The 25099-nt window shown below is 45.3% G+C and overlaps 3 protein-coding genes across 10 annotated transcripts in view; 1 reads left to right on the plus strand and 2 right to left on the minus strand.

Annotated features, from left to right (window-relative positions):
- bmp1a (bone morphogenetic protein 1a) overlaps positions 1–11762 on the minus strand; it is a 33857-nt gene extending 22095 nt beyond the window's left edge. For 2 of the 3 annotated variants that reach the window (XR_015100866.1, XM_086110442.1), the window contains exon 1: positions 9653–9876. Coding sequence is in view for 2 of the 3 variants with exons in the window: in XM_086110442.1 (XP_085966568.1) it covers positions 9653–9797 (145 nt within the window). In the remaining variant the exon portion in view is untranslated. Of the gene's footprint in view, positions 1–9652; positions 9877–9945 lie in introns of those variants that run through there. The other variant, XM_086110443.1, reaches the window with a different exon arrangement.
- A 154-nt stretch (positions 11763–11916) lies between these two features.
- Positions 11917–22925, minus strand: kansl3 (KAT8 regulatory NSL complex subunit 3). 6 transcript variants are annotated; one of them, XR_015100867.1, is made up of 23 exons: positions 22760–22925; positions 21481–21755; positions 20675–20845; positions 20503–20593; positions 19615–19800; positions 19403–19531; positions 19194–19310; positions 19003–19101; positions 18642–18713; positions 18482–18556; positions 18231–18388; positions 18094–18157; positions 17803–17991; positions 17261–17414; positions 16868–16945; positions 16080–16253; positions 15609–15696; positions 15248–15375; positions 14776–14882; positions 13999–14203; positions 13143–13258; positions 12798–12905; positions 11917–12367 (listed from the first exon to the last, which is right to left on the minus strand). XR_015100867.1 is itself a non-coding variant. In XM_086110444.1 (22 exons), the coding sequence occupies exons 2-22, from the start codon at positions 21690–21692 to the stop codon at positions 12365–12367; spliced, it is 2616 nt and encodes an 871-aa protein (XP_085966570.1). In that variant the 5' UTR covers positions 21693–21755; positions 22760–22925; the 3' UTR covers positions 11917–12364. The 6 variants fall into 6 exon arrangements, 4 of the variants coding, with proteins under 4 accessions (XP_085966570.1, XP_085966571.1, XP_085966572.1 ...); XR_015100868.1 differs by lacking the exon at positions 16868–16945 and having other exon boundaries at positions 22760–22924; XM_086110444.1 differs by lacking the exon at positions 12798–12905.
- Positions 22926–22950: 25 nt separating this feature from the next.
- msmbl (microseminoprotein, beta-like) lies at positions 22951–24862 on the plus strand. The gene is made up of 4 exons (XM_086110448.1): positions 22951–23546; positions 23680–23764; positions 23842–23947; positions 24034–24862. The coding sequence occupies exons 1-4, from the start codon at positions 23526–23528 to the stop codon at positions 24161–24163; spliced, it is 342 nt and encodes a 113-aa protein (XP_085966574.1). The 5' UTR covers positions 22951–23525; the 3' UTR covers positions 24164–24862.
- The last annotated feature ends 237 nt before the right edge of the window (positions 24863–25099 follow it).

Consider the following 25099-nt stretch of genomic DNA (forward strand, 5'->3'; position numbering starts at 1 on the left):
GGTTTTCTCCTCAGAGACAAGGCGCTCACTTTAACAAGCTTTTAACACCAGCACGTTTCCACAATTTATAGCCTGACTTGTATGCAGGCACCGGTGTGGGGGAGGTGGCGGGGGTTCTCGGTTTGAAGCAGCAGAGGGTGGGCGGGGGGGGGGGGGGGGACAACGCTCTGATGTCCATGACTGAAGCGGAGAGAAGTACGAGAGCGGAAGGCAAGAAAGATGGCACAGGACCCGCACCGGCGCCGTGAATAGAGAAGGCAGATGTGGAGCCCAAAAGAAAATGACAGCCCTCTGCGTGCACGCTTCCGGGCCACTGAGGTGGACCAGAATCCAGAGAGATTATTCCATCGAAAAGCCAACGCCAGTGATTTTTCCCTTGGTTGATTTTGAACTTCAATGTGTCATCCCCTGAAAGGAAGCCGACTTACTGAAGATGTAAGACAGAACTGGCAGATCTGTGGATACATTGGCTTTCTCTTAAGCACAGAGAGAGAAGATATGTCAAGGTTGAGGGAAAAAAAGGGAAAAAAAGAAAAAAAAGGATGCTTCTGGATTGCCACGAAGAACAGCTTGGAATTTCTTGCGGGCAGTTGAAATCACCACATCAGTGGATGGTTGGAAGTGACAGCAGAAAACAGCGACAAAATCAGGTCATAAAATTAAATTGAACCGCAGGGGCCGGTTCTTTTGTTTCACTCTGGAAATAATGGTGAATAAATCAAATCGGTTTCAAGTCAAATGGGGGAAATAAAAAAAAATCATCCTGCATGGTGGGGAAAAAAATAAATAAGTGATTGACACACTGTCATAACTTGATCATTTTTACAACACTAATTAATACTTAAATTCTTCTGTACAGTGGTAACTCTACTTACAAAATTAATTGGTTTCTGGAAGAAATTTCTCAACTAGAAAATTTTGTAAATAGAGACGCGCTTTCCATGTCATTGCCGGAATATGTACAGGATGTTGCGTTCAGGAAACTCTGAGCTGCGAGTAGCAGCCCATGACTGTATTTTTAACCTTTCGTATCTTGAAATTTCTTCCGTAACAAGAAGGCAACATTTTCCTGTCGAGGCGTCTCGCAATTTCAACATTTCGAATCAAAAGCCGTTCGTAAGTAGAGGTACCACTGCATTGTTTTTCCAACGCAAAACTATCATCATAGAATGATTGAATTTGGCATAGGCTCGTCCATCCGCTCAAGTACAACACAACAACGTGCGACTTTACACAAACACCGACACCGTGATCCTTTTGCACCGCATTGAAAAATCATTCGGGTTTTCATTCCCTCGTAGAACAATCGCTGAAGGCCTCGACAGGATCGTCGGGAGCAGACGAGGAACCCGGCGATAGCCTCGGGGGAGGGGGGTTCGCCTTTGCGCGCTTCGACGGCTTTGAGAGGAGATGATAATTCTCTCCAAGAGTCAAGAGCAAACGCGAGCAAATCGTTCGCCCCGGCAGGTCGCGGGGGGGGGGATGCACGTGACCGAACGACGGCGTTTGGAAGGAGAGGTGAACGGCAGCAAGAAGACGAGGAGGTGTTGAGGCCGATGACAAGACGGGGCATGCTCAGGGCAGGCTTGAATTCCAGAGGTCAGAAACCATCTTTCATGTGAGCTTGCACTTAAAAGACACACCGCTCACACAAAAATGACACGAGGGGGCAGGGGGGGGGGGGGGCGCTACCAGATGACAGAAACACAAACGCTATCGTTTCATCTTCATTTTGGTTTGATTCCTGGAAGGGAGTGTTGAAAAGAACAATCTGTACTTTTGTTCCAAAGACGCGAACAATCGGCTGGCATTTTATCGATCGCCGGGCAGGCTGAGGACAAACCACAAGTCCAGGACGCATTATCGATTTGCAGCGTGTCGGACATGCTGCGCTCTGCGCAGACAGAGGGCGGGCGGCCTGCCAGGTTCGCGTGGGGCCGTGCGCGCCGCCCGTGGCCGAAGACCAAGCATCCAGCGGAGCGCCGGGGACGCGCTCGCTAATCCGCCATGTCATTGTTCTCAGACAACAGCGCTGATTGAAGTGAGCAAACGAACGGCAGGGCGGCATTAGAACTCATTCCGAGTTCCCCCCCCCTCCCCCCCTTTTTTCCCCTCCCCCCTCCCCCCCAGGCGCGGCAGTCGTCCTGGAGACACAATGGCGGGTTTAAAAGAAGGGATTTCAAATTAATCCCCTTGTCGCCTCGTTTTAATTATCCACAGAGATGATTTTTAGGCAGCTCGCACTCGACTGCGGGCCGGGATTGAGGACAGGCTCCGGAGAAAGCTTGATGGAGCCGCCATCTCCATACAAAGCCTTCTAATGAGGGGACGTGTCAACACAGAAGAGTCGGCGCAGATTGGGGCCCTGCAACAGATGGCTTCCCACACATTACCTAAATGACAACATCTGGAGTTATCATCCTAATATCTGCACTGATTGGCACTATTCTCGCCAATTTTTGCTCAGTCCTCCAGTTTCACACACGCTTTTTCGCCAAAGACCTTCATACGATGCCATTCGATTGAACTCAAGTCATCGATTTTTGGAAAGCACAATTTCACATTTCTGCCAATCCCAGCCCCCCCGACCCCCCAGTTAATCTAGACCGTCATAATCCTCATCTCGGTCTCTCGCCTCCCTCTCATCTTCCATCATATTCAGTCAGATTATACGGCAGATCTCAATCAAATGAATCCCATTTGATTCATGTCACGCCAAAAGCCGTCGACCTTGGCGGTGTCAAACACAAACACACCGGGATTCCAAATAAATCCCCTCGCTTGAATACCAGACTGTGACATCTGCCACTGAAACCTGCCCAAACGTCAACCCTAAGCCTATACAGACACTAAGCGGCAGACTATATTTAGAAGATTGGTTAAAACTGCTCCGTGACTTGCAAGCCACTCGGCATGCGAGACCCACCGACGAAGGATGAGCCAGCCGGCCGGGGCAAAAAGTAAGGCAGGAATGCATGACAATAGCCTGGCACCGCCTTTCGCAAGCTGTGTTTGATAACAAACGCCGCATTTGAATCCCAATTGGAGCCAGCTGTGTGTTGCGTTAAGGCGATTAGCATTTGATGACGGCGTTAGCATCGCTTTTTCGCTTCCATTCCGTCCACCTTATTCCCGAGGGCTCTCATGGAGAAGCGATGATGAGTTGAGGTGTTCGCATCAACTTTGGAGATTGATCACGGGGCAACGTGAAGCTTGTTGACAGCAAGCGTCTAGTTTTACTGAGATAGAGATCATGACTTTTGTCAACAGTCCTACGTGACCAGCAGAAACGGATGTTGTCTGTAAAACTTTTTGAGGTTTTAAGATGCCGACAGTTTAAACACCTTGAAGGACATTTTGATGTTGAACTTGAAAAGTCAACCAGCATCATGAAACCGATCGTGTCGGACTTCAGACGTCCCACTGGACATATGCAGTAGTTAAGATGGCAAAGTTAAAGCCCCCTTCTTGGCACAAGAGTACTTCGAAAAAGGCATCCTTCATTTTGGAGCTGGCCTGGCCTAGCCCAAACGTCTCCAGTTGCCATCTTAACTGGAGCAGATAACTCCGAATCTGTCCTCCATTCACTGGCTGTCAGTGCAAGCTCATTTTCTTCGTGTTTAAATCTTGAAATGTTCTTGCCCCACCTTATACTTCTCGGAGTTGCTCCTCCCCTTTGCTGCCGCCCAGGTCGACTGACCAGCTACTTCTGGAAATGCTGAAATCTTCGCAGAAGATCAGAGGGAGGGTGTCGAACTTTTTCTGCTGCTCGGCCTGCGCTTTGCAATGACCTCACTCTGCATATTAGCCAAACGTCATCGCTGTCCATTTTTAAAAAAAAACTTGTCTTATAATTCATTTTCACTCCTTGGCTTTGAACAATGATTTTTTTCGATGATTTTCTCTTTGGTTTTTTTTTTGAAGGCCTGATTGTTTTTTGTTTTTTTTGTTTTGGGTTTTTTTTTAGCATTTTTGCTCTGTTGTTTTAATACATCAACTCATTCCAACACAAGACAAAGAGAATGACATCGAAATGCGTACGGCATTTTGTTACGCGTGTTGTTTTGGAAGCGCTCTATAAATAGGGTTGTTTGTCAAAGCGGCACCTGCGATTTCCTCCGCAATTATTTTGCTTGACATTCGCCTAACAAGACAATTTGAGCGCAAGGTGGGAGAAACGAGCCAATTTGCTGAGCTGCTCAGTTGAGAAAGGTACACAAGGTATAATTAGAAAAGAAGCTCTGGCCTTGGTCTCATCCGCCACAGTCGGAGATTCGAGTAATTATCTTTGCAGAAGCCTCGAGTCTCATTCGCCAAAGCTGAGATGGAAGACCGTCAGCGCAATGCAGCTTGGAGCTTAATGACTCGAGTGAGAGCGACCCGAGCTGCAAAGGGCGCCCACGTTGCCTTCAAGGTTTCACGCGACATCAAGCCCGTCAGCGGATTGAATTTCACAGCTCATCTCCGCCACGAATTACCGATACGCCTCCTAGTCCAAGCAACCTATCGACTGCTTATTTGGAGTTTTTCAAGTGCGCAAAACGCAGCACTCCAGCACCAGTATAGATGGCTGCAATGTTTCATTTTGAGTTCTAAAAACGTTTTAGGATGAACTGCCTCGGCGGCTCTCGCGTGTTCTTATCGCCTCACGGTTACCGGAAACGGCATCAAAGTGGCTGTGAATAGTTTGAAAGAAAATCACCGGTAAAGAATGAAGCAATGACTGTTAAGCTCCTCATTAAAGCAAGCTAATTAGGCATCCGTTGAGCCGTTTTAAATTAACCCCACCCCACAACCCAACCCCCGACCTCCACCCCAACCATCCGAAGCATTTGTTCCTGCTCGGGCTCCGCCATCAGACTTGTGATGCAAGATTAGTTATGACTTAGCGCTGACGACAAACATATTGTTCCGACTAATGCACTGAGACCACGCCAATAGATCGCGGGCCCTAATCACCTCAACCCTGCCGAGAGAGAAGCGGCAGGGGTCCTGTCATGTAAAAAAATAAAATTAAAAAACACCCTGAGTGGGCTCCCTCTCTATAGGGCCTGCGTTCCATAATAAAAGAAAAAGAATCTGCTCGAGTGATGCTTGAAAGGCCCATCAGGAAGTTCGACAGACAGCCCGATGGCGTTAGCTGCGCACCGCCAAGGAATGGAGCTGCATTGTGGACGGAAATAAGCTGTGCGGTTGTTTTAAAACAGGCGACGTGTAATTCTCTTTCTTTTTTGGTATCAGTTTTCACCAAGTGTATCTGCCAAACTGCTGCTTGTCGGGAAGTGATTTGAGTCACTGCTGACATTACAACGCTTGCATCTCAAAGTCAATGCTCTCAAGACAAAGCAAAACAAACAAAAATAATCGGTCAAAAGATGGCTCGTATCTGGGGAAAAAACAAAAAAAAGAGAATCAAAAGTCGAGTCATTTCAATCTCGAGGCAGCACCATACTTCATACGGTCTGAAAAAAAAAGTGGTATGGGGGCTTCCCGACTAAGCACATTAAAAGGTCTTGTCTTCTGATCCCGTCAACGTGTGATCATGAAACAGTGACAGTGAGGCAAAGTGGCGCAAAAGGAGTTGTGACCATCTCACTGGAACACGTGGCCAACTGGAGGGCTCGTGTGTGTGTGTGTGTGGGGGGGGGGGGGTTAATAAAATGCAGCTTTCTATAGGTTCCAAGTGTAGCGTATGAAGAAGTGGCTCCAGTCGAAATATTTTGATCACTGTTTGCGTCAGCAGGTGCCGAAAAATGTCATCGCTGGTGACGGGAGGAAGCCTTGCCCAAAAGTCTCACTTTTCGGGGGGGGGGGGGAACAAAAACAAACAACAACGGCATGTTTGTTGGGCCAATGGGGTTGCATTGTCAAAGGCAGCCAGCCACTTTCAATGCCAGCATTATGCATACAAGTCGGGTGTCATATAGCGAGACGTGATTTCATAACTCTGAAAGGTTTATGGGGTCAGTGAGAGGAAGTTTTTAATGGGGAACATTAAACAGAGTGTGACTTTTCTTTTTTTAATACACCTCAAAGGGGAAAAAAATTGTATTTGAAGAGGACCAAACCAGGTTGAGCGCTGACCGCAAGAGGAATGACATAAGTCACCGTTTGTCTGGCCTGCAACTTCCAGCCCCGCTTTCCTTTGGCACAAGGTGAATGACCTACAGTCAGCGTCGGCGAGTCCAAGAGCAGGAGGAGGAGGAGGAGGAGGAGGAGGAGGAAGAGAGCTGAGGGGCTAAGAAAGGCGAGAAAACCAAATTTCATGAAAGAGAAAGAAGCGAAGGACGACTTTGGCTTAGCCGGTCACCAGTGCAGATTAAAAACGTGCAGGAGCCAAAAAGCATGTCCAAATCAACTCATAAATGCTGAAGCGAACGAGATTGTGTTTGCTGTAATGCACAGGTGTCAAACTAAAGGCTCGGGGGCCAAATCTGGCCCGCCACATCTCTATGTGATCCAGCCGATCAGATCTGTGTCAAATCTAGTTGTTGCGATGACAAAACCAAAAATGTTTTGCACATGTGCGGCGGTTTGAACATATTACGCATAAAAATAGGAGAGAAAACAAAAACTATCCTCGATTCATAAACTCAAAGCTCATGTGAAAAAGGCTAAAAATTCCTGAACATTAAACACGATTTGGGGGAACTAAAGGGAATCCAAGAAAAGACGAGAATGTGACGCTCTTGTGGTTGTGAAAATCCACAAATAAATAAATTTAAAAAATCCAGCCGAGAAAAAGTTAATAATCCGGAATTTAATGGTATGTTAAAACAACAATGGCACCCCACAGTGCCATATTAGCATTGCCTATAACGCTTCTCTAGCCAAAGGTATATTTGGAACATCGCTAATCGCATCCAGCGGAATAACATTACTTACGAAAGTCTTCAGATATGACGCACATACGCTGAAAAGTTACTTTAAAAGGGTTTTGTGCATCTCCACAACATTTTTTGGTCTATTTTCCCGCGGGTCACTTTGACAAAGACACGCTGACAAGGTTGCTGTCATGGAAGTCCGCTTCATCAATGTGCACGACTATTCACGTCAAAGCCGCCGCCGCCCTCACGATTATCACCAAGTCGAGCATGACTGCTTCTCATCTATTTTTCATTTTGAAAAGAAGTGGATCTAAACTGCCTCCAGTCTTAAATGTCTCCTGGGGCTCCTGCCAAGTCGAGACCTCCAGGGGTTGGCTTCCCAAAGAGGCGCTCTTATATCATACTTAATGCCTCGCCTTACGCCAGTCAATCCCATTCTACATCAAGTCATCTTGTCATTTAACTCTGAAAGTGGCACGGTTGAATTATTGGTGAAAACGGAGTTGTCTAAAATCTAAATCTTAGGGTTTGGGTCTGTCTGTGTAAAACGCTGTAAGCCATGTTTTATTTATCATCGAGACAAAATGAGGTTTCTTTTTCCAGGCAGGAGACGAGAAGATATTGTCTTCCCATTATATTTTTGATGTTTATTTGTGGGACCAAACAGAAGAATAAGGAATACTTTTTTTTCTTAAATTGGGGAAGCCAAGTTTGCTATTTATATTCAGTCGACGAGAAAACATCACTTTAGCCCTAACTTGAACATTGTGGTCTTGTTGAAATGTAGCGTGAAGGCTAAGGTGACACTCAAGTTTTGCTTCAACAAGACCACCGGGGACTTGGAAGACATTTTTTTTTTAGATGTGGAGTTTGGAAGACATTTTATGCAATGTGTTTCAACAAAAGGAGCTGAAGGTGAGTAGTATTTTTAGATTGGCCATTTTGTTGCAATTTCAACTGTTTTTTTTTTTTAATAAAGTGTGTTTCTCATCCCTCACTGCATCATTCCTTGAGCACCTCATATCTAACCATAGACTGAAAAGGAAAAAAAACCCAAAAACTGTGACCCTGTATTGTTTTTTGAGGAACTGCATACAATATTCGTATATTATTTCTTGAAGCACAAAAACATGGCATGATTGTCAAGTAAGAAGCGGATTGCCACAAAGACAAGAAACAGGCAAGATTAAAGGAAGGGAGTGTGGCTGTTTTCAGTGGCTGTTGGGAATGACTGACTACATTCACTCCATTTTGGAGACAGAGACTCTCCGCGCTTTGCATTCTAGCAACAGGTCAGGTACATATACGAAATCGCTACAGTTGACTTTCATTTTAAAACACAATATACAGTCCAGCCAGATGGATTAATTGGCTGGCCCATATTAGCTGTTTGAAAATCTGCCAGTTTTTTTTGGGGGGGGGGCAATATTTTTATTTCTTTATTATTATTATTACACATTACAACATTAAACTACATTTTTTGAGGGATGAAATTTCATGTGCATTTTTGATTTCCTCGTTCCATCTGCGACATTGCAACACCGTTCAGTGGTGATTCAAAGTTTGAACAGCGGAATAACGAGTGGCTGAGGTTCCGCCATTCATGAAAACTATGGCCAAACCCCACCCACCAGCGGTGCCACAGTCGGTTTCAGTCACGCGCCGGCTCAAAAATCATCAATGCTTTTCTTCACAGATCCACGCCTGAATTCCGGCATACAAGATACATTGAGGGCAAACAAGCAAAACAGGATTTTTCCCAGGAACCATCCAAGAAAAAAAATGGAAACAAGGGCAGCAATACAGAGGTCAAATAATGAGGAAGCAGAGCAAGCAGATAGGTGTCATGACCGTCTTCCAGCTTTCCAAGATGTCAACCACATTACCAATCACTATAACATCCGCCCACTAGTCACACTTTGACATGACACAAAACACAGAATCACAACTTCTCAGAACAGGACATCATGTCCCGGAAATCAATATTTGTGCGTAATCACATGTGAAAAAAAAGAGTTTAAAGAGTTAAACAATAACAGGAAGTAGCCCATTCGCCGGCTATGGACATCTGCAGGCTACCTTGGTTGTGTTTATACAAGGCTTTAATACACCCTTTTCTTGGGCGTGTGGGGTCGTGGGGTCAAAGATGAAGACATCAGATTAGCGGTTTGATGAAAGTTGCGCTTTCCAGCCAGCTGCCGCATCAGAAATGGTCACAGGCATAATAAGTAAGCTCTTTGAGGATATTGGAGGGCAGTGTAACAGGAATACTTTCAGCAGATGGGAAAAAAAATCCCCAAAAGGGATTTGGCAAGACGTGGGAGTTCAGAGTGCAGGAAAATGATTATCATGACAACTCAGATACGTCTTGGCCAAATAATGTGAGCTTCAGCAGGCCAAAGCACTGTCCAAAAATGATTTTTTCCGATACTGACACCATCCAAGAAAGGGAGCGGACATTCTTGAAATGGATTTTTCCCTCATCATTCAAAGCATGCTAATCACGATCACAGATAGAGGAGTAAAAAAATGTATGCTGCAACTTTTCAACCAGCAAAAACTTTTTGGGTCAAACACAGCCACTTACTACCTGCCTTTTAATGTTTCAAACTCAGTCCCCCAAAGCCAAACGAATGCACACAATGTCCCTTGGAGCCTTTTCTCCAACTCGCACCACTGTCATCTCGGATCCCCCCTCCCGCACCCCACACCTCCTCCCCACACGCGCACACAAACAAACACAATCGTGGCACGTCCACGCATACGCGGAAAATCTCAGCCTACACGTCGGTAAAAAAAAAAAAAGGCTTGAAAATCTCACTCACCAGCTTTGCAGGGATCTTTGTAGTCGATCACATCTGATGTGGCAGCGGGCTCCACGAAGTAGCTGGGGTCGATCGCCTCCAAATCGAGTGCCAGTATCACGGCGAGGCAGGGAAGGAGAAACAAACATCTCGCCACGAGATCCATGATTGTGCTGGGGGAGACGGCCAAATGCGAGGGGTAAAGGTAAAGGAAGAGGGGACAGCGAGCGAGAGGGCGAGAGAGAGAGAGAGAGAGAGATAGGTTTGGGGGGGGGGGGGCGAGATCCCTCCGGAGGGCGGGTTTTAAATCCAACCTCTCTCCGGTGTCTTCTTGGTTGGGGCGGGGGGTGATTCAAGTGATTGCTGTCCTGTACCTGAAGCTCCAGGCGACTGCCGAGAACTGATTGAGAAACTTTGATGATATGGCAGCAGCTCCTGGGGGGGGAGACACTTTATTTTTTTCTTACCTGGCTGCATTGTTATGGCTCTTATACGCTTTACTGACCATAATTTGTATTGTGAGAGATTTTTTGAGAGAATCATTTCCACAAATGAGTGAGCGAGCGAGCACAAGCAACCCCGGTCCGAGGTAGCCTGCTTTTAGCAGCGAGTAAAAGTTGCCCAGACGTTCAGTTTGATATTCGCACTTGGTCTGAGTTAGGGCCAGTCAACAAATTTACGTGTTCTACGGAGACCTATGTGGGACAAATCACACTCAAGCTAAATGTTTGTAGTGTAATGCAGTAGTAGCGGGAAATGCTAGACCACTTACCTGAATGATGAAATAAGAAACATTGAAGTCACAGTAATAGTCATAAATTGACAATGTATAAATAGTAATAGTAAGCAAAAAAACTGTTGATTTACATTTCCCCATTCTGATTGCTGTAATAGACGGCAAAGATAGACATCTAACTACTGCATTTCAAACATTTATCATAAATGTAATTCTGGAGGGGTGGGAGAAAAAAAAATCAAGAAAACCACATTTTCTTATTGATAGCTGTAGTACATGGCAAAAGGAGGCCAGAAATTAGAAATTAAACAACACGAACAGGTAGAATCTGCGTTTTAACGTTAACTGAAGTAAACACAGTTGATTTACTGCGGTTGTTTTGTTAGATTTAGCTCCGTTGGCCAGTTTTATTAGGCGCACAAGAAAAACGTGGAACGCTGACGTACACGTGTACGCACACGCACAAGCAAAACATACAACAAACAGTTGTTGAAGGTCACGTCTGTACCGCCACCTGTCGGCAATATAGAACCTCGGCAGAGAAATATACACAGACAACATTCTAAATTGACTTATTTAAAGAAGGAAGAGAGGGATGAGAGGATGGAGGCAACGAAACCACGACAATATGAATGGAAGGAAGGAATTCTTCTCCCCCTGCCCCCAATGTGAATCCCTAATTACAAACCCTAACTCGGACTAGCCCTGATTTACAACTCTGACCGTAAATCTATCTATCTATCCATCCCACGGGTACTGAAAGCTCATATCCCACTAAGAGGCGAACAATTGCAACTGTTGGCGAAAGTAGCAAAATGTACGATCGTGTCAGTTTGTCAGGTTCACTCAAGGTCCGAAAAGCGTTAGCCAGACGTCCGCCAGCATTTTGAGTGATTTTTCTTGTCGCAAGGGAATTTTGAACATGCTGACCTAAGTTATACTCGTCAGTAGTTGGCGCTATACTGCGGCAGTTTGACACACGTGGTTGAATTATCAGCTGTGTTAATGATGAATGAATTTTGCATTTTATATTTAGTTTTCAAAAGTACTAGAAGGTATCGTGTGCTCTATCAGTGAGTACTCAAATAGTGAAGACTCGTACTGGTTTCGGCCTGAAAATAGGGGTATCAAACATCTCTACTATCTATCGTTACATCTCCTATTATATGTTTTGGAGGTACAGTAGTTGCTTTATAAAACCAGAGCACGGTCAGCAATACAGTATACTTTTGTGGTGTAGGCCTCTATAGGATTAAACTACAACTGAAAACAAAGATGCTTTCAGTAATAAGAGGCTTGAGAGGCAACTGCCAGCAGGTTTGCCAGCAGTGACAAACAAAGCGTGCTTTATATAAGAGGGAAGGCACACAATCTTCCTGGCCTTATCTGCGTGCAGAATTTAAGACAGGATGTCTGCTCAGATGAGTGGGCTGTATTTATGCTGCTGCTGTAAACACGCCACTTGAGCATTAGATCAGGCTTTCGGGGAGCTTGAGAAAAAAACACACGGGATGGCTTATGTAGAATGGAAAATAGCAGGGCAAATTGGTGGGGGTGGGGGGATGTTTTACTGAACAGCACACAAACTTGTAGTGTACACATGGGACATTTGGTGTTAAAGAGAATCAGCCTTAAAGATATGGTAGTCATCAATAAACGTAAACATATATTTGGAATGTTGGTGTCCGTGTTGCCACCAGACACAAATATGCTGCTGCTGTCACATGGAGAAAAAAAAAAAATCCTGCGCACACAAGCAACATTAGTTTCTACTGCAGTCACTCCTGTAAATGTGACAGGCGTTAATTGTGATTAAGATTTCAGTCAACGTAAATGTGCACTTGTACAGTCATGATGTTCCTTGGAAGCTCAAGCGAAGTTATAGGCAGATGAACGCTTGTTGAAAGAGGGCTGCAGTAGGTCGGGGCCCCTGAAGTATGCCGGTCCCGTTTGGCTTCTGAGCTCACTTGTAGGGAGGAGCCGCAAAAAAAACTTGATTACTGCAAGAAAAAAAGTCAGAGATATGAATTTAAATCATCACACATTTTCTATTTTTATTTTTTAAAGCAAATCAATCCCAGTGCCTATTGTTTAAAGCATTACTAAAGGGTCTAGAGAGCATTTTTAGAAAAGTCCCTCTAAAGTTTTATTTGTATTTAGAAATGTAGGTCAAATAAAATGTCCGCCATCCATGCTGAAAACAAAAGCATTTTTTGTATCCACAACATGCAAAAAGCTCCCGAGCTGCAGCTCGAAACAAGCTCAGATAAGATTGAGCAGAAGCCATTATGCCACTTGTAATTTTTTTTTCTTTTAAACTCAATTACACAACGGGAGACAATGAAAAAGGGGCAATTAAAACACTTGCACTTATCTGGATGTTCTAAAGCACACATTTTGTCTTTGCCGGTGAAAAATAGCAACACTCACTTTGTTGTCTGTCGAGGCCTGTCTACATTCAACCTCCCGTCCATCCATTTTCTAGCGCACTTGCCCTCATTAGGCTCATCTGCGTCTGGGCAAGAGGCGGGGTACACACTGGACCGATAGAGACAAACCACCAACCATTCACACCAACGGACAATTTAGCGTCTTGGATGAATCTAAACTGAAAAGTCTGGGACAGGGACCTCGACCTGAAAGGGTCGCAAGGGAGTAGTAGCTTGTGTCAAGTTTCATCGCAGCGCGTAAAGTGACACGAGTCGCCTTCGTCGCGTTATTGAAAGCCTCTCGCCAAACTTATACTTTTGAAGACAATCAACAAACGAGACGTACCTGAGTCTCACTGTTCTGAGCGGGCGTCACCTCCGCTGCTTGGCTGAGCGATCCCACTCTGCTTGCGGGTTGCGCTCCTCGAAGCATCACTGTTATGGACGTGGGGGCTTTCTGCCCTAATGACAAGACACAATAAAATAAGGCTCAGCACGACATGTGATGGAAAATGCAGGCCAATAAGAGGACGCGAATGGTCTTACTGTTCCATGCAAGTCAAACTGGCAGCTTGACAAAGAAATGAGAATTACAGCAAATGCGTCAGGTTTAGTTTAGGGGAGGGGGTGGGATGGCAAATGCAGTTGAAACTGAAGACATAAGTGTGTGTGTGGGGGGGGGGGGGGGGGGGACAGAAGCATTTAACAGCCAGTATGATTCCAGTTTTTATTGCAACAGGGACAGAGGTTGTATCATGTCAATACATGTCAGCATTTGTGGCATTTATGGACATTACATGCGGGTGATTGAATGGAGCGTTTACAAAACAGAGTATGGCATGACGAAACAAATAAACATAAAATGACCGCTTCAACACTTGGGACAAAGGCTGGTCTTTCAAACACCAAAAATAGCTGACCAACTTGACACACACAATTATTTTCTGTCATACAGCTTCATATATTGATACGAGCGCCCTAAACGGGGCACGGAAAACAAACACTGCAAAGTGAAAACCTTTTTCGCCCTGACTTTTCAAAAGGTGTCACAGTACAAATTCTATTGTACTCCTAGTCTGTCCCCAGATGCTGTCTTGGTCATCAGAGCTGCCCTCTTACACAAGCATCCTTGCTCAGCGCGTGTTGGATGAACACCGCTGCCATTCAGCGTGGCCGTCGCCCTTTGGCAGTTCGAGACATACCGGCGGTCTGGTTGGTGATGTGGGCCAAGCCGGGCAAACTGCTGGCAAGCTTGGCCAGTCCGCCATTTGTGAGCAGTTGGTGGATCGCGTTGGTTTTGGCCACGCCCCCTGCGGTGACCACGGGCACTGCGCGGAGCAGAGTGCTGCTATTGGTGGTGGTGGAGATGGCGCTCAGGACCTGACCTTGAGGCTTGCCACAGAGCGTCTGGAGAATAGCAGACAATGTTGCTTAAATGTCCGAAATTTGACTTCCACAAACCTCAAAAAGGTGCAATGATTAACCGAGAGCGAATCAATCACCAGATTAATCAAAACATATTTTGATAAATGAGTCATCGTTTTAAGACCTTGTAATGTCACTACGGTCAATTTTTTTCGATCTTTGCTAGGGGTACCATCATTTCTGCCCATTCCTGTTTCACTATGCTTGTTTTTGTAAATAATTCCTTTGAATCAGAATTCCAAAGTAATGTCTGATTTTCATTGGTGAGTTTTGGTTTGCTATTGTTCGTTGTATTTTTAATACTATTGTTTCGTTCTTTCATTCGGAAGGATAGTGACAATTTGTTTGTCCATGTGTGTACCAATAACACGACCCCAGGTTATCACCCATTTGACGACAGAGGCCATTTTTCATTCCAATGGCGTCACAGTTGCTTGGAAACATATTGACAGTGGAAACTCAGGGAAATTAATAACCCGTGCGCCGATTTAAAGTACAGAGCTGGCCCATATGCGGCTCACAGGCCGCCATACTTTGAATATTCGCTGTCATACCTGTGTGCTTCCAGTGCAGGCTTCCGCAAAGGGCAAGCTAGGTGCTTTGGTGACGATCTCCTGAAGACTGAAACTTAGGCCTTGTAGCAAACTGCTGACGGAAGATGCTGCACACACAAGACACAATTATCAAAATCTTTCTTGAAAAACTCTCCCCGTCACAACCCACGCGGCCCTGCGGCAAGCAACCTCAAACTGGGGTGGGCGCACACCGCTCGCACCACATGTCCAAAAGGGTAAATTCAGGACAAGTGACAAACAGTGATGGTGTAAGAGGTGATCGATGACATTTGGTTAAAAATGCTCTCACACACAGATTCACCTCAGTTAAAAATGGCCGGAGGCGCCCTTGGGGGTGGTAAGGCTATAGTAGCACTGCGCAGCGGAAGCTATAGTGGCACAGATGCTAGTGCGATCAAGCATGGAGGGTGGAAGGGGATGGGGGGGGGGGGGGGGGGCAGGGCAAAGATACCTTGGGCAGTAGCCGGAGCTTGCACCTGGATTGGTGTGGACGACCCTGACACCATGCAAGGCTGCGCGCTGTTGAAGGAGCTGGAGCCTGAGGACAGGGTACCAGACACCTCTGAGAGACTAGCAGACCTGCAGTGACACACATAACCACCAGTCTACTCAAGAGCCACCTCAGAAAGTGCTCTGTGGTCATAAGCCTCCGTTTTATTAATAGTGCGCAACAGCCCCTTTGCACCAGACAAGCTATTTAAAAAATATATAAAATTGTCCGGCTACGTGGGAATGGGGCATGGGTGGGGTTAGGGAGTTTTCGTACTCGACTGGTTATTATGGCTAATGTACAGCTAAGCAGACTAGCTTACCGTTGGCCTGTGAGAAGTCCGGAGAGCTCAACCGCTCCGGCCACGGTCTGTCCCATTGTCACTGCTAGGGGCTTTGCAGAAACACCCACTGCACAAAGACAACGTCAAGGTCAAAATTCCATTAGTTAGGGGGCACATTATCCACGGCAAGGATTCGCAACCACTTATGTGCCGCCGAAGATGAGCAAAAAAACCACATCGTGAACTGTAACTTGGTTACAGTCCCATGTGACCGAACTGGGGAAAAAAAATGCGATAAATTAATACGATAAATTTGGTAATGAACAAAAGTGTCAGTCAGGAAGTAGTATGGAAGAGATGGTATGGACACCGGCACATTTTAGACTGAAACCCAAAGCGAGCCTCCGCGCAATACAGGCTGGAAAACATTGATCTGCGGTATATAATGTGGACAATGTCTCTGCTGGCTGTGCCAAACAGTATAGAGATAAAGATAAAGTTGATTTGTACCTTCCTGTACAGATGGGCTGATGGTAGCCCCAGCCGACTCGCTTTGGGAAACAAGCGTGACCTTGATTTTGGCCCGCTTTGAGGCTTTGTTCGGGGTGGGGCTCGGGGTTAGGCGCCTCTTGCCTCGAGCTCTCAGTTCATCTCTGTCCAGGGCCTCCATTTGATCGCTTGTCACTGCAGGACAGGACACGGTGGGTTTATGAGGGATACCATTTTGTTTATTTATTTTTATTAAGTATGGTAAATAGAATGGATATGGATAAATCAAAACACAACCACACAAAATTCACAAAGGAATGGAGATTTTTTTTTAAAGTAAGGCTGTTGGGGGGGGATCACAAGTGGCCTTTTTAGGAAATATACATTATACTTCTTGAAGGATTATATATATATATTGCATCATAAGGTGGATCAATTATACACTGTAACTATAAAGCATGTTGTATTGCAGTATTCGAATTATATCGTGAAACGGCATGTGTCATGGCAAAATGTAACGTACAAATAGATGATGAATTCACTAAGCATCATACTCATTTGGTATTGAGGCCGAACGTAATTACTGTACACCAACCTACTGGCACGACCACTTTTTTTGATGAAGGAATATTCAACAGGCGATGGTTTTGAGGCCTGTGGTCGTCAGGGAAGTCCCTGACGCTTCATCTTAAGAGTTGATTTTCTCTGACAGTCATTGTGGAAACAGTGGGGCCCCGATAAGGGCAGTGGAAGCCAAGGAGAAGAGGGGGACAAAAGAGAGGACAGAGAAAGGAGGGATAGCCACTTACCAAAAATACAAGGAGGAGTACCAGGAGGAAGGTTTTTCCTCACAAGCATGTTTTGTTTCATAAAAGCAGCGAACTGAGCTGTGAATGAATCGGGAAGAGAAAAGGAAGGAGGCCAGAGAGGAAGGTTGTGGAAAAGGAGATAAGAGTATTTCAGTCACGTTCCATCTTGCCCCATCAAGATGTTGTGACGTGAAGAATATTTATAGACAAATTCCATCTTCCTTGCTCGTTGCTTGGACAACACCCTGTTTCCTCGGCTATGTCATCCGCCCTTTTTTCCCCCCTCCAGTTTTCTACCCCAAGTTGTCAGTTTACATGAGGAACTTGGTTCAAAGTGAGAGCAAAAGCTTTGCGCATGTGAAAATGTGCCATTCAATGGCAGTCTCTTCTAACCTTGAGCCTGCTTGTGTGACAGCACTGTGCCAGAGCGTTGCATGTGGGTCTTGAGGAGCTGCGTGGCTGTGATCAGACTGGACTTCTGTGCTGGGGACAGGCCGGTCTTGGGTTTAGGACTTGAAGTGGGACTGCTGCAGACACTGGACAAATCCTGTCGAACACAAGGGAGAGGATATTTACCACCAAGTGGCTCTCCATATAATTCAGTTCTACTGTCGTATCTGTGACTTTGAAAATGTATGGCTTTCAAAGGTGGAGGGTGTGGCCTGGTGAGTGACGGTGGCGTCTGCGAAGGAGAGTGTAGAGCGGCCGGCTGTTAATTGTGAGTGTGCTGAATGACTCAGCGTGAGTGCTAACCACTAGTCCGTCTCACTGTACCACCAAGTAACGTTTTTTCTGAAAAGTATCTACGACGACGGTCAGTGTCCAGCACGCAGGGAGAACTTCCATTGTGAGCCAATAGTTGAGCCTTTCGTGAAAATCCTCACCACAAATAAGCTTTGGATGAAGACTCATACCTTCAGCTGTCATTAACTGACCTCTGAACCTGACGGAGAAATCGGGAGTCTGAGCGCGGGCGAGGAAGGCCGTCCTCTCTCCATGTCAAAAGGGAACTCTCGTCGAGGCCGCCTCTTCTTCTCCGTGTCTAGGTCCCTCGTTTCCCCCGAGCCATGACCGTGGCTCTCTGCCCGTGTGAGGACACCAGAAAGGAAGTCTGCAATCTCATCCTGCGGATCAGTGAAACATCATGGGAAAAAAAAAACGCATTGGCATTTTGGGTTTAAAAAGATTGTGGAAAGCACAGGCAGAAATAAATTGCAAGCACCAACCTGAATGCAGCGGTCAACCATCGTCTGAGTCAGTCCCTCCGACTTCATTTTTGCAGAACTGATTCTGTCAAAAGAAAATGGACTGATTGCGGTTGTGAATGAATTTGGAAGGCATTCTGTCAGACACGATGACTCACCTGACGTTATCGTCGGCTCCTCCCACCACCACCATGCTGTTATCGGTCCTCAGTTTCTCTCGGAATTCCTCCATTCCTTCCACGGTGCACTGCAGACCGTTCTGACCGACAACAAACAACACTGGGGTCTTCATGTCCAGCAGTGGGTCATCTACATCCTGCGAGTCACGCAGACACATGATATCAACCAATGAGTACAAGGAGAAAAAAAATACAGCATTCAATAACTAAGGAAATATGGAAAGGCTGACCCCTCTTGGACCGTTGACTGTAAGCAGGGGGAAGCCGAGGCAAATGACGGCAGTCAAGTATTCCATGAGGGAAACCTGTCGAGTAGTCACCATTAAATCGGCTGAAAAGGCCTCCGTCAACAGAAAAATACAAGAAGTTTAAAAATACGGAAAATCTTACATGACAAGCTATGAGCGCGCCGGCGTTCCAGCCGACCAAGATGATGGGTTTGTGGGGGAAGTGCCTGTTAACCTGTAAGTTTGACAGGCAGAGTCAATCTTTGTAGGAACATCGGAATTCGACACGGTCTAATTGTTTTCATGGTGGTAATCACATCAACACTTAGTCAACCTTTATTTATTTCAGTAAAGCAATTGAGCACAGATTCTCATTTTTAAGGTTGAATCATACAACAAAGCAAAAGAGAATGTTTTGAAATCTGGGTGCCCTATTAGAAAAATACAATCGATCATACTGACAACAGCACAAATGGAAAAGTGCCCCCCCCCCAAAAAAAGCGGATAAACACAATTCTCTCTACCTCAATGACCTTTGCACGAACAGTTCCCAGCATGTGTTCCAGACATTGGGTAATGCCAATATTGGCGCCACTGGTGACATGAGTGTGTATGGGGATGACCTGACAAACAGCCGTTATCAGCACTTTTGGAGAGACAACAGGAGCAGAATTACTTGTAACGTGAGTAAGAGGTGAGACTATACACGCGACACCTTGCCAAAACAGGAGAGCTGCGACTGCCAGAATCTCATTCGTCGTGATGTTGACACGGCTGGATTGGTCGGGCTTGACGGTGCTATTAGGATGAGTGGTGACCCGGGAAGCTTGCTCTGGAACATTGAACAACAAGCATTTATTTTTGGGGGGTGGGTTGGATGGGCATAATGCACTACACCAAGTTTTAACAAGGGTTGAATTATACCGGCTTGTTTTGAGACAGAACTCCTACAGCTGGATCCCACGGACGCTTCAGTAGCAGTGAAAGGGCCTCGGCGCTGGGAGATCCCGTCTTCGCCGCCGGAAGCAGCATTCTGTCGATCAGCGATGGCAGCTTACGAGACAAAAAAATGAAAATGGCACGTCATCACAAATCCTATAGCGGAGAGTCGCGCAATCGTCTGAAAATGAAGCCACCTTGCTTTTGAGAGTCTGCAGAACATCCAAGTAGGCAGCCAGCATGGCGAGACTCAGCGATTCAATCAGGGTGGTATGCAACCACTGCGTCAGCTTGGTCTCCCAGTTGACACTGGCTAAGGCGTGACGCACCTTTCTGGCACATTTGTCCACTGCAATTCGGCGTAATATTGGCTCATTGGATGCCTTTTGGGAATGGGATCACACACACAAAACTCAGCATGACACTGCATGGAATTGATCCGTCAAACGCAGCTTGATTTGTTGGCAAAAAACGTATCAATCTTTTGCTACACACCTGCCACCAGGTGGCAGACTGAACAACTACACAGGGAGTTGAGTCATAACACGAAAGTCAGCGACAGCAAGTTTGACAAAAAGCTTTGGCTGGTTACTACCAACTGCTAATTACATTGTGGCTTCACTCCTAATTCAGTCACCGCAGCTCCCATCATCTCACCTCCACGTCAGCGAATAAGCTACACTTACACTGAAGTATCGTTCTCACGAAGGGATTACGAGGAGTAATTAACAGAGGGAAAGCCGGAGAAGCCACGCTACTGACAAAGGTAACGTTATGTCATCGTGAAAGACCGGAAGTAAAAGTGTTTGTTGAGTGTGTACATTTCAGACAAAATAAAGTGAGAAACGGTGAGTGAGCAGTCAGTGTGTGCATGTATATATATCATAGAATAACTGAACTGTATGTCATTATCATGATATAAAATGGCCTATACCATGACAGAATATTTATTTTCCATATCGCCGAGCACTCACTACAACAGGACTAAAAGGTCAATCTCTATAATTACATTACAGTTGGTTTCAAAGACATTGGGCGCTGTCTTGTCTTGAATTATATAAACACACAAAACAAGCACAACTTACATGTTCATTGGCCAAGCGGGCTAATCTTTCAGCCTGAAGTGCTTTTAGGACTTTATTGAACAGTTTGGTCTGAGCCACGGACCACATCGTCCTGAGAGAACAATACGGTCGTAAACACACAGTTTGATAGAGACACGTTTCTATGGGGACTTGCCCCATGGGGTTGGCTTACTTGTTGATATGTTCCTCCCAGTCATCAGGAGGAGGGGGACTCTCCGCAACAGTGCGAGCAAAAAGGACGTGCCGCTCGCACTCCTTCATCACACTCAGAGCTTTGTGGTTATCATACAGCGGAACCGGCGTGGGGGTGACCGTCTCCACATCGATTACAGTTTCTGAATCTCTGCAATAGAAGACAAAATCAATCACAGTGAAGATTCTTGACAGCCCTTGCGGTCATTTTTTAAGGAATTAGGGCTGGGGCTATTATATATTTGCACCATCAATTCTACCCAAATGATTAGTCAGATTAATTTTGATGTTGTATTAATAAACAAAATAAGCAAGTGGGGTGCATGTGTTATTGTACACATTTGCAATCCTGACAACCCTGACACCAATATCTTTGACTTTGCGAGTGTGTGGCTTTAATAGGTGGAGCCTAGCCTGGTGAGTGACATGGGAGCCAGTGAGTGAGACAGTACAGTTGGCTGTTCAGAGCTCAGGTTAGCGGGTGGCCCGGTAACTTGGTGGCAGCAGCCAGTCTGTATCTTAATTGCTTGGCCGTCAGTTGTGACTGTAGCGGCTTGTGTATAAATGTGCTTATGTGTATATTTTGTAACCGTTTGTTCAGTAACGGGTTTTAAAGTGCAGCGGCTTGTATCCTGGACCACATGTGGGAACATTAGAATACGTTAAACTGGCGGCGGTAGGCTACATTAAATTAGCTAATGATGTTTACTTAAACTTGTGTAGGTGCTCATACACATGCGGCTGTGTTACATTACTTATTTCTGCTTTAAATTGAGACCAACTCACTGAGAGACTTCTGGCTGGCGCCGAGGAGTAACAAACAGCGTTCTTGTGGGCCGCGCGCTGCTGGCGTCCGGGTGAGCATTCCAGGGCTTGGCGTAGCTATGGTCGAGACACACCAAGTCCAGCTCCCGATCATGAGCCGACAGCTGGAAGAGCAAGGATGTCCCCATTTTCCGTGCCGAAATCTGGTAGTCCTTATCCCATCCGCGATGCATCCTCCTCCCGGGCCTTAGCAGACCCTGGGAAGGGTTCCACAACCTCTTGGGCTTGGTGTGCAGCTACAGGAGAGTGACAAGGCAAAAAACACTTTACAGAGGGGTCTTTGGTTTACGAGGTTTCCGACATTCATTGTTTTGAGGTGAAGAATTCCCACTTTGGTTAGGAGGAGAGCAAGAGAGAGAGAGAGATGCATGCTCTGGCGTGCAAGCGACAAGCCACTCTTTGGAAAGGCCACGCCATTTAAAGACACACACACACACACACAAACGTTATCAAGTGTGTGTTAAACTTTGGGCTTTCACATCATTAATCCAGTTTATTCTCGTTCATTATTTGGTTATATTTTACAAAACAGTAATGTTTGCTTGTAGGTAGATGTAGCTAATATACCTTAACGAATTAATCTCATAAACCATGGTAGCGCTGTACATATAACAGGACGTACTCAAATGTGGTGTGACAGTAATCTGACCCAACTAAAGACATTCTTGATTTACAAAACAGTCCTCATTAACATTACAGAAATTGAATTATTTTATTAATACTGAGAAAGAAGGAAAATGGAATTTATAGTAATTATCGTCCTTACCGTCATTGAGTTGTGAACGTGACGCCGTTGTTTGGGCATACATAAACACCTCAATATGAAAAGCCAATGCGGCACTATAATTGTTACGATGTATATGACAGCTCCAATTACATTTAAATCGAGTTTTACAATACAATCAGTCCTCTATCAACGAGGCTGTGGAGAACTCTCAGGTTCGTGAGATACAATCATCAAAAACCATTTTCAGAAGCTTTGCAGGTGCTTTGTCTTCTTCCCCGAGCACCACCCATGCCCTTAATCAAAATAAGGCCATCGTAATTAAGAGGTTACGTGACTCTTTATGCGCTTGAACGTATATCGCATGGCACCACTAAATCAAACGGCCTCTTGCTCTGTTACTAAACACTCGATAACCGCCATAAAGAAAGTGGGTGACTTGTGGGTGTGTTGGCCTTGCTTGCTAAAATTAGCATAGCTGGCTAAAAGCTAACAAACCCCGCTTATGCCACTCACCTTTGCCTCTATCGATCCATTTGTGGTCACGGTCGTTCAAAGTCTTCTTGCGTGCCTAACTAATACGAACGTGTTCATATTTAGGCGTAACTGATATACATTACACTGACGACACAGGCTGGAAGCGTTAGCTTGCTTTCGTTTTTACTGTGTGCGGTGTTGCCATTTACAAGCGGCACCGTCCGTTTATCGTCTTCGTGGTGAAAACCACATTGGCTAACTAGGCTCAGTAGGCTGCTTTCAAACGGTAACTGGCAACCCGAGTTATGGCGCGTGAAGGCTACCATAAAACAAGGGCTGGATTACACTTTGTTGGAGTGGAGTTTGTCCCCGTCACACACACACACCCTAAAAAAAAACATTGTGACTGGTGTGTCAGTTCACTACATTTCATACATCATGGGGAATTGGAAAAAAACGTTGTTTTAGTCACTGGTCTCCAGTATCACATAATTGTGTCAAAGCTAAAGAGGAGCAGCTATTAGTTCAAGAGGCAATTTGTCATTGAAAAATTATTACATTAGACATGCTCAAGGGATGTTAATCTTCTACTAGAAGAAAGCTAATGTTGACAGTTACCCTGTGGAGTTAACCCTTTCAGGCACCTTGTGACCTAATAACGTGATAAGCTGTCCACTGTAGTAACCGCCGCCCCTGAAAGGGTTTTAAACATCTGCCAAATGATCTTTGAGAGCTTGGTACTCTCACTGCCGAAAGTTTCTTGCAAAAGGTTGTTTGCTTAAATCCCAAGCCTCTTTGGAGTCTGATGAGACGCATTGCAACAATGGTAAGTTTAAAGTACGTGGGGTTTTGGGGGGGGGGTCCTTTATATTTTTACCTGATACAACCAACTTTGGATGGCAAAAACGCCGTTCGCTATTGTCAAAATATACTAAATAATCTTTTTTGGTTGCCCCTAGAGAACATACCCAACTCTGACTTTGCTACTATGTGCAGTACTGTCACTTGGAAATGGTGCTTGCTATGTTAAAGTGCATGATACAGGTAACACGGCAATACTTGGTGCTCTGTGTTCATGAAATAATTGCTGTAGCTCCGCATGTTGTATTATTCTTCGTTAGGCGCAGCATTTTGCCTGGACGACGTTGATAATAAAACGCACCCAGTCGGATCATCTTGGATAAACAGTGACTGCATGTATTGTACCTGCAGTAGTTGCTGCACCACGTGAGCAAAATAATAAATATATCAAAAATCTAGCATTTATATTGGAGTATACAGTTATGGACTATGTATTTACTGTTTGTTCCCAGGTACAGCATTCCCAGACGAATTCCTGGTGATTGCGAGGCCGTATTTAACAGATCAGCGTGTGAATTCAAAGTGTTCAGGCGGGATGACCACTCTGTTGAATGCCCAATTTTTTCTGCCGTGGGAAAGTGATGTTGCAATGACACACTTCACTGACCCTCGCCAGGAAATAAAGCCACGTATTTAATATTACATACCGGCAGTTGGACTCCTCTTAACCTGCAGCAACCCAAACTGATGGAGGAAAACAACATATATAACAATGACGTAATTAAACATTGAGGTCAAATGTGACAACTGAATGAAACACGCAATCCCATTTTGACGCCACCCTTATTTTTTCGCATGCATCAACCAAAATAGCAAGCTCAGCAAACAATAATTTTGAATAAGGTGTGTTAAGAGGGAAACAAAACACACCCAGATTTTTCCCCCTTCCCAAAGTGCAGCCTGTGCGATTTGAAAATTGCATTCTTTTACACCTCAATGTCAATTTGAATTGAGTAAATTGTTCAACCCTACTTTAAAAAAAAATATCTAGTGTGTATTTTGCATCACCTGGTGGGATCTACTGCCACACCAGTACGTATCCCTCACCGTCACACACGGTGGTGAGCAGTTTGTGGCGGAGCGCAAAGAGTAAAGAGAGAAGAGAATCTTTTGTGGCGAGCTGGACGGACTCACTTCAATTAGAGCTTCATGTATACGAAAAAAGGAAGAATCAAACGTACCTTTTTAATGGATGAGATGCAGGTCGATTAAGTTCTTGAGACAACTTGGACCTTTTCAGGTATTGAATGGGAAAGCGTTACTGTGATGGAGCAGTCGTAATCGTGGTTAGGGGAGGAGGCAGTCAAACCGCTGTTCTAGTTAACTGGGGGGGAGGGAGGGGGGGGCTGAGGAGCACTTGCTTCACTAGCAAGATTGTGAGAAGACAAACAAAAAGGCAAAACCATTAAAAGCGAAAGTGGGGAACCTTTTAAGTCCAAAGGCCACACTTAATTGAAATGCATGGTGCCTCATGGGTTCCACACCCTCGCTTCCAAGTATCTGAACGTGACAAAAGCA

This window comes from Hippocampus guttulatus, chromosome 5, assembly GCF_054856545.1.
Source record: "Hippocampus guttulatus isolate MCC_2025c chromosome 5, RoL_Hgut_1.0, whole genome shotgun sequence".
In the NCBI taxonomy this organism is placed as follows: Eukaryota; Metazoa; Chordata; class Actinopteri; order Syngnathiformes; family Syngnathidae; genus Hippocampus; species Hippocampus guttulatus.

Coding starts and splice junctions, on each gene's coding strand:
- kansl3 (XM_086110444.1), bottom strand. CDS start 21,692: ATGCATCGCGGATGGGATAAGGACTACCAGATTTCGGCACGGAAAATG. Junction 17,992..18,093: donor TGGTTGACCGCTGCATTCAG/GTTGGTGCTTGC, acceptor ACTGATCCGCAG/GATGAGATTGCAGACTTCCT. Junction 14,883..15,247: donor AGCTCCGGCTACTGCCCAAG/GTATCTTTGCCC, acceptor TTGTGTGTGCAG/CATCTTCCGTCAGCAGTTTG.
- msmbl (XM_086110448.1), top strand. CDS start 23,526: ATGAGACGCATTGCAACAATG. Junction 23,547..23,679: donor TGAGACGCATTGCAACAATG/GTAAGTTTAAAG, acceptor GGTTGCCCCTAG/AGAACATACCCAACTCTGAC. Junction 23,948..24,033: donor TGCAGTAGTTGCTGCACCAC/GTGAGCAAAATA, acceptor GTTTGTTCCCAG/GTACAGCATTCCCAGACGAA.